This window comes from Pyxicephalus adspersus, chromosome 6, assembly GCF_032062135.1.
Source record: "Pyxicephalus adspersus chromosome 6, UCB_Pads_2.0, whole genome shotgun sequence".
Classification (NCBI taxonomy): Eukaryota; Metazoa; Chordata; class Amphibia; order Anura; family Pyxicephalidae; genus Pyxicephalus; species Pyxicephalus adspersus.
The window spans coordinates 92,490,323-92,498,951 of record NC_092863.1 but is presented as its reverse complement, the minus strand read 5'-3'; the positions used below and the strand labels follow the sequence as shown (position 1 = coordinate 92,498,951).

General features: G+C 37.8%; 1 protein-coding gene across 1 annotated transcript in view; it reads left to right on the top strand.

The window, feature by feature from the left end:
* Window positions 1–220: 220 nt before the first annotated feature.
* Window positions 221–8,629, top strand: part of CPLANE1 (ciliogenesis and planar polarity effector complex subunit 1) — a gene marked incomplete in the record, with an annotated part of 61,655 nt that continues 53,246 nt past the window's right edge. The window contains 10 exon segments of the mRNA XM_072416608.1: window positions 221–374; window positions 2,162–2,358; window positions 2,870–2,902; window positions 3,598–3,736; window positions 3,816–3,939; window positions 5,288–5,407; window positions 7,244–7,479; window positions 7,746–7,852; window positions 8,032–8,188; window positions 8,276–8,379. Coding sequence (XP_072272709.1) covers window positions 3,656–3,736; window positions 3,816–3,939; window positions 5,288–5,407; window positions 7,244–7,479; window positions 7,746–7,852; window positions 8,032–8,188; window positions 8,276–8,379 — 929 coding nt within the window.

Sequence of the window (8,629 nt, the reverse complement as noted above, 5' to 3'; positions counted from 1 at the left end):
TGCACCTAAAATTCTAAAGGCTCGGTCTGCCTATGCAGCTCAGTTTCCCCATGACAGGTGCTCTTTATAGGGAATGGCTATGGCCCTGACCCCGCCCCCACTGCTTGATTAGCATATAAGGGGGCGGGGTCTTAGCGTGAGCGTCTTTTCTTCAGCCTGTGGGTGTGTCTATATAGCATAGAAGGGGGCTTGGTGTTGTCTCGGTCGGTAGGCGGAGTTTTGTTGTATCCATGGGCGGGGTCTTCTCTTCTCCCCGTATCCCAGTTACAGGCCGTTATTGCCGCCCTGATTCCCGGGCTTCCGGTGAGGCGAACCGGTATGTCAGCCGTGAGGAGAGCGGGGAGGCCCGGCTGAGGTGAGCGGCAAAGGACGGGGTAAGACATATAGAACGAACCTGGTCCGTATACACAGACTGGGCTGCTCAGCCATGTAAACATGTATTACATGCACATTATCCAAGACACGCTGGGAGTTGTAGTCCTACAACACATAGAGGGGTGTATTCTGTCACAAACATAAAATGACCTTATACTTTTTATTTCTGTATATTAATATGTCATAATGGCTATAATACTATTAGAGAAGCAATATACAAAGAATAGGCAGTAAATATTATTATATATATTAATAAACAGGTTTATATAGCGCCAACATATTTATACATTAAATACATTAAAATTACATTAACCACCTGAGCGTTACACTGATTTCTAGATTTCTGTTCCAAAAGCGTCACAGGTTTTCATGAAATTTTTTTTTTTTAAATTGTAGACCTGTAACTTACAGAAATATGTCCGAATAGGGTTCTAGTAGATATTATGAATATAAAAAATGTTTTTTTAGTGTAGGCGAAAAAATACGGGGTTAACCAAAAGAGCAAAAATATTTAGTGCGAGAAATTACGGGCTTAGCGGTTAGGGGGTTAAGTACATTAAATAAGGGTTGTAATGGACAGACCAATACAGAGAGTGACAGGAGGAGGAGAGGACCCTGCCCTGGAGAGCTTACAATCTAAGTATCTAGGCCATGCTGCTTTATACAGAATATTATTATATTAAAGTAATCATGGAAAAAGTTGTGAGTAGGCTGAAGTTTTATTGCAGAAAGGATGTCGCATTTCTCTGCTGCCATGAAATAACCTCACCTGCCAGATCGCAATTCTTTATAAATATTTCCCTGATACATCACCGTCATATTCTTCTTTTCTGGATGAGGTCTCATTAACCATCTCGTCTGACAGATTCGGGAAACAACCTGGATAAAACAGAACTCATTATCAATCAAATTCCAAATCCCCCCCTGACATATGTTTACCTGTTAGTAACACTGTTATTCAGCCCTCCCCTCAGGCACGCTGTCTTGGCATCACCTTTGACTCGGCCCTCTCATTTACTCCCCACATTCAGAACATTTCCAGGTCCTGACACTTTCACCTACGCAACATCTCCAAAATCCGCCCCTGTGATCCACTCCTTCACTTCCACCTCTAACTCTGGCCACTTTGCAGTTGCTCCACGTAATGTGTGCTTGGTTTTATCCAACTTTTGGAGCTGATCCTCCTGTTTCCTCCACTTTCTTATCATTTTCTCAGTTGGAGGTGGCCCGAAGTGTCTCTCCGCTGCTCTGTTACCATGCTCCTTAGCAAATTTGATAACTTTCAGCTTGAAAGTAACGTTATGTGCCAGTCTCTTCTGCTTAGACATCTTGAGCAGGTGGTACTGGTATTTTTCTGCAAGAAATCCAGAAATGAACTGTCAATAATATCAATATGTTCTTCATTCCCAATATGTTCAATCAATATGTTCTATCATTTATTTTGATTGGCTGGGCTGTGATGATATTCCACACATGCGTGCACACAGGAGTTTTTCTGTCTGTTCCTGGCATCTCTTTAAAAGAAGATAGCAAACGGCCAGGTTAGTATGTTTTATTGCTGGAGGGACATCACCTGCCGTGTCCTGTAATAATCACCTGCCTGATCCATAATTCTGCAAATGTATCATAGAGCAAGAAAATGGTTAAAACGGTTTAAAGGGTTTTTTTTTCATGTCTGTATCTCTCTACGGAGATCTCCCCTGACTTCCTGTAGAGGGAAATGTCTCCAAATGTCATGCTAGAGGGTTTTTTCTCCTTACATTTTTCATGATATTTTTTTTTTTAGGAGTGTAAGCAGCCTGTGATACATGTGCAAAAGATGTGGTGAATGATGCTCGTATAATAAATCACAGCACGCATGTGTAGGAGTTACATCATCAGTAGCTGATGGCTGTAGAGGAAAGACCCCAGACAGAGAAAGGGCAGCGGATAGAGCAGTGAAGTCAGGTACGGATCTCCCGGAGGAAAAGATCAGACTGCTAGGTAAGGCTGCCGTTATATAAACATATAGTATGCATTCCCAGCACAATATCGCAAAAGTGCCATCCTGCAGCTGGTGGTTTGCTGGAACGGTCACTTTGGGCCCATTCACAATATTGTAGTATTTTAACTTTTTCTATATTTTTAATTATACATTTAATTTATACATTTTTCATAAACTTAAGACAGACATTTTTAATAGGCCATAAAAGAAACTGTACATGCAAAAAAAAAACACCAGGGCTTTTTTTGTATCTGTGCATTTTGAAGTGCTATAGAATTTGTGCCTTTTTACATAAAATATGTGTTTTTTTTTTTTTTTTATATCATGACTAGTAATATACTACAACTTGCAAATCACAAATTCACATTCACTGAAACCTTCCCTCAAAAACTCATTTACTGCCATTGAAACACACGGAACTGGAAGATTTCCTAATAGTGAATGTCTGATTAACTGCTTTATAAAAATAAATAATAATCTTAGGATAATTTTTTTCTACGGATTTTACAGATCCAAGTCCGCTTCATCAGGATATATAAGGAGGTAAGTAATGTCTTGTATACCTCCTTGTATCTTTCCTGATGAAGCAGACTTGATCTGTAAAGCGTGTAGAAAAGTAAAAATTAACTATCCTGAGATTCTTGCAGAGTGCAGTTTGGTGTTATATTTGTATTTATGGTACACCCTCTAACATGTATAATTGATATGAGCCTCCAATCCCCTATAATTGTATATGTATTTCTGTGTTTATACAATTTATAATATTTTACAAAACTTTATTTTTGCAAACTTAGTAACAATTTTTAATTCAACAACTTTTTTTAAACATTTTATATTTTAAATTAATTAGTTATTGTTGCCTCAAGAAAGTCCAGTAATTCTCTCTTGCTTCTATGAAGCAATGTAATTTATTGAAATATGAAGGCACAGGAAAAGTATTAAGAATAAAGGAGATTTGGTTCCAAAAACTGTCCAGTCCCACCATTCGAGGAGGTTTTAGGGAATATATTTGTTCTGTAATTTCTTTTTTTGCTTCTGTATATCTATTGGAGGTTAATAATATGTTTGCAGCTCTGTGGTAACACAATTAGTAATGCAAATGTTACCTGATAATTGCATGTTGCAGCGTAGAGTAATACTGTAGAACCTGTTCCTCTTTTTTTCCCTTTATAGAAGAATATCTGGTATGCATATATACCAATGCCTTATTATGTTTTCCTTCTTTGTCATTTTCTCAGGGACGGGGGAAGTAATTCCAGCTGATCTGCGAAGCATTGCTGATATGTGCTAATAAACATGGAAGTTTCTCTGGAAGTTCTCCTGTCTACTAGCATCAAGAGGAAGAAGCCCTGTGCAAGGCTTTGCTGGTTGGGGCAGGTTAGTAAACATCAAACATATATTTCATTAATCATATTTTCTGATTATCATCATTTGTAATTTTCTCTTTTTGTCCTAGGAAAAGGAATCTGTTTTCCTGGTAGATGACAATCGTATCAGTGAGATCAACCTGCGCTCAGGCATCGTAAAAAAACCTTTACTGAAGAAAAGCAGCATAGTGACACTTGCTACATCTTCTAATGGTACAGAGGACCCCTTTTGCTTTGATGAGTTTGGGCTGTGTATTGCATTAATTTAACACATATTTTGAATGCAGTTTGATATTGACCAGAATTGTGGTTCACTGTCGTATGGGTGTGTCTGCTCCTGTAAACAAGCCTAGGGGTGCCATTGTATTGCAAAAAGTGCACTATGGTTTGCAGTTCTGTGTTTTACTGCAACACAGAAGTTTTTCTCCTGCCCTAAAGTCTGATATGCTTATATTTTACCTTCACTGATTACACCTTTCTCCTCCTCTACATGCAAAGAAATATTTCAATAAAATCTTTTCACACAGCAACCCTAAAGCAGACCATAAACTTAATTAAGTGCAAGGAGGGCAGCACATCTCCGTTCTGTCTTGATTGCCACAGCGATCAAAAGAGAATGGGAGTGCAGCGTTTTCCAGGGATACCTACGTCATGCATCTCAAGAGGCTCTTGGCTGCTCCTTTGGGCATGTGCAGAAGGAGCCCTTTCTTTAACCTCCTGAGCGGTAAGCTCGAGTGTGACTCGGGTTAAAAAAAAACAGCTGAAAGCCACACTCTGGGTAGCTAAAAAAAAAAACCTTACCTGGTCCCATCGGCATCCTCAAGTTTCCTGCTTTCCTCTGGCTGCGTCCTCTTCTTTGATCTATGTTGGTGCGTACAGATGTCGCTAGGGGCGTGGCTGGAATTTCAAATTATTTTGTATTGCATTCAATACAAAATAATTATTGAATGCAATACACTGAATTTATAAGTCCAAAAACAGTACATTATCTTTCATGTAAATTTATTTTACAGTTTAATATAATATTATTAAATACAATTTTTTGAACTGTATTTAATTAATTATTTTGACATAATTTTGTGTTTCAAACTTTATTATACTCATACTATTACACTGTAAAATAAATTTTCATGAAAGACAATGTACCACTTTTAGACATCCAGACAAGTGGGTTAATGGGCGAAAAAAATTACTGATCTCAGTGAGATCGGCAGTCTTTTTCCCAATTTTCATGAAAGACAATGTACCACTTTTAGACATCCAGACAAGGAGGTTAATGGGCGAAAAAAATTGCTGATCTCAGTGAGATCGGCAGTCTTTTTCCCCATCTACATCACCCAATCTTGCGCCTGTGCGCAGGGGAGGTGATATATAGTCCTTTCCGTAAACAGCATTGGGGTGAGTTAATAACTTTACTCTAGATCAGGAATTGTTACCGACAGGATTGCAGGTGGAAATAAAAGGGAAAAAAAACATTATTGCACCCACCACATCCAAGGACTGTAGCTACAATATAATACATTTGTGTTCTTGGGTTTAAGGGTTCATCTTTATCCCACAGGAGCCTGGCTGGCTGCGTTGAATGTCTCTGGGGAATTATCACTATGGAGTAAGGATCTGGGCTGCCTGCTCACTGTTCCAGCCATTACTGACATCTCCCAGCTGATTTCACTTGCACAAGGTAGGCTTATCCTATTAAAATTACCACTAAGCTGCACTGTAATAAAAATATTCTGGTATTCTCAAAATCAGCAAATAGACATTGTACATGTGTACTAAACATGGCACAAATTGCCATTCATCTGACCTGTCTACTGAGGTTATATAGAGGAGGCTTGGAAATGTCAGGACGTCATATGATTGTTTTTTGAACAGAGACAGAAGGGACTATTACATAACATTTTTTGATTTTACAAACATTACATGTTTTTGATTTAAATTGTATCTGAAGCCAAAACTTTTTTTTTTTTTTGATGGTTAACACTTTTTCAATTCATAATGATGGGATTTCCCTCGTCACTAACATAAATGTTCCTTTGGAAGATTCCCTTTTTTCCTATTTTGGTGACAAAAAAAAAAAAAAATCATATTTGGAATTTCTTACATGTTTAGAGTGCCGTCTGTCACCTATACTATTTCTATACTATTTCTTTGCTGTCTGTGTCCTTCCTTATTTTGTGCTCAGCCACAAGTACAAAAAGAGAGCAGAACTGGGGCATAAAGCAGCTTTTAAATATTGTGAAGATATATACTAAATACTTTCAGGTATTTATTCCCACACACAGAGATCTTTCTACTCGCCCAGACAATGGCCCTGATTTATTAAAGCTCTCCAAGGCTGGAGAGAATACACTTTGATCAGTGAAGCTGGGTGATCTAGTAAACCTGCAATGGATCTGGTCCAGGATTCAAAACATTTGCTAGCAAATAGCAAATGATTTAAAGAAATCCATTCCTGTGTATTCTCTCCAGCCTTTGAGAGCTTTAGTAAATCAGGGTCACTGTTTTTTTCTGCTGTCCTTTATTTAGACATCATCCAGGCTCAGTATCCATCTTCTGGACTGAGATTTGAGCTTTTTGTAGAAAACTGTTTCATTTTTGATGACTTTCCAATTCTCTGCACCGATGTAAACACATATCGGCCCCTGCTACAGCCTTCAGCATTGTGAGGACAGTTACGATGTCAGCAAAAGAGAAAAAGCTTGAGAAACGCCTTCTCCTACCTGCAGCTGACTGATGACATTATGTTCACCTAGCAAAGTAATATATTAGTGGAGCTCAGGGACGCATGATAACTACTAGTTGCTGCTGAGTTAAGAGTTTTTATATTTTCCCTGGCTACTCCAGTTTCCTCCCAAAGCATACTTGTAGGCTAGTTGATGATACCCTTAAATTGCCCTTAAAGCATTTTAGGGACAGTAATGACAGTTAATGACATGACTTTGACTCCGTACTGCTCTGCATAATATATAAATACAAAATATTTATTTTATTATTTATTTCATATTTATTTCTCATTGTTATAGTGTCATTTAATTGTAATTAGTTATGTACTATAAAGACCACATAAATTAATGTAGCTTTGTAATCATCAGTAGGTCATTGCAAGTGGTGTATATATGAATTTGTGTCAGTGTGTTTTGCGGTTCCCATAAAAAAAGGTTGTGAAAGGAATAAACAATACAAAGAATCAGTTAATATGTTGACAAGAGGTATACTGAAAAAACACAACTTGTCACTATGTTGCTTTTTCTTTCATTGTTCAGTCACAGGCTTGGGTCCTGTTCTTTGAAAACCTAAGCTCATAGTGGGTTGAATGATGCTGGCAATGGAAGATGTCTAGCAGATGAGAAAAGCAGTTTGGGTTATTTTTTGCAGTTTTATTGTTTTAATGAGCGATAATCTTATTTTTGACTAGAATTTTGCTTTAAAGATAAAAAATGAAAGGATAACAATTGGATGTTTAGCAGTAGTACAGTTGGAAACTAGTAACTTGCCATGAATGCTTTTCTTTTAGAAACTTCTTTGAAGCTGTACCTGTATGTGTCAGGAGATGGAAGTAGAGTTCTCTTGGCCACCCACACAGGATGTGTGTACCTGTGGGAAAACACAGAGGAAAACTATTGGCCCAATTTACAGAAAACCAGGACTCTTTCAGGCCGCTGGAATAAAATTGAACCTCATGACACAGTTATGTTTCCTAGCACAGCAGATAAAGACGCTACAGTCAATGCCATATTTTTAAAGAGCGAGGTAAGTTATATATGTTCAATTACATTCTTCTTCTATACAATTTTAAAGGGTGTGTGTATGTGTGTATGTATGTATGTGTGTATTTATTTATATATATAATTATTTGTGACAACCAGCGGCCAATAGGTGCACATCAATTTAACTAGCTACTTTAGTAACCAACCAGAAACCAATGTAATCATTAGAAATTATGATGGGAAGCTCTCATATGTTAAGTTATGTCCAGATATATTTGCTCTGTAAGTTACTGAGTTGTCTTTTTACAGGTGTTGGGCGATAGCTTTTTATGTGTATTTGTCTTCTATTCTGCATCCCGTCTGATGATGACATTCTTTTCTCTGCGCTGGATTGAGGGAGATCAAAAGTACAATAGGTCTGCTATTTTATATATTTGCTTTGTGGTCTCAAAGATTTTTATTCTTTCGTTGGAAAGTGTTCGTAACTTTCTTGCTCTTCATAAGACAGGGTTTCTGTGCAGTTTGAAAGTATACTTGCCTTACCTTTCTTTTGCTTGAAGGTATAACCCGTGTTTTGGACTTATTCTCTTTTTAGTGTGTATCCTTTTCATGTTCATTGGTCACAACAAGACTGTGTCCTGGATACCATCTACCCTACCTGTGAGCCAGTCAAATCTAGGGGAGCTCTGGTGGCTGCATTCTCCAAAGACGGCTTAATCCTTGCCTTGGCAATAAATCAGAAGGACCCTAAGGTATTTTGAATATAATATTAGATGTCTTCTCTTATGTGCAAATATGGAAACTATGACGTTGAGATTTGTTTTTTTTTTTTTTTGCAGGCGACTGGTGTCATCTTTGTGAACACTATGAACTTTGTCACTGTGTGTGGCAGTTTGCAGGGTTGTAGCAGTAAAAACCAGCAGATCCCAACCAGATATCTAAGGTTGGTAGAAATCTTTGAATGCTTCTAATAAACCTGGGACAACTTCTGCCTTTATCTGAGGTAGGGACATTAGATTGTGAGTTCTTTAAAGGAACATTTAGTGACATGACTATGGACATTGTAAAGCTCTTTATAATATATTGGCGCTATATAAATACTGTGTAATAATAATAATATTAACTTCCAGTGGGGTTGAACTACTACTTTTTTTTCCTCCATGGAGGCAAAGGCAAAGCATCTTGGGCCCATC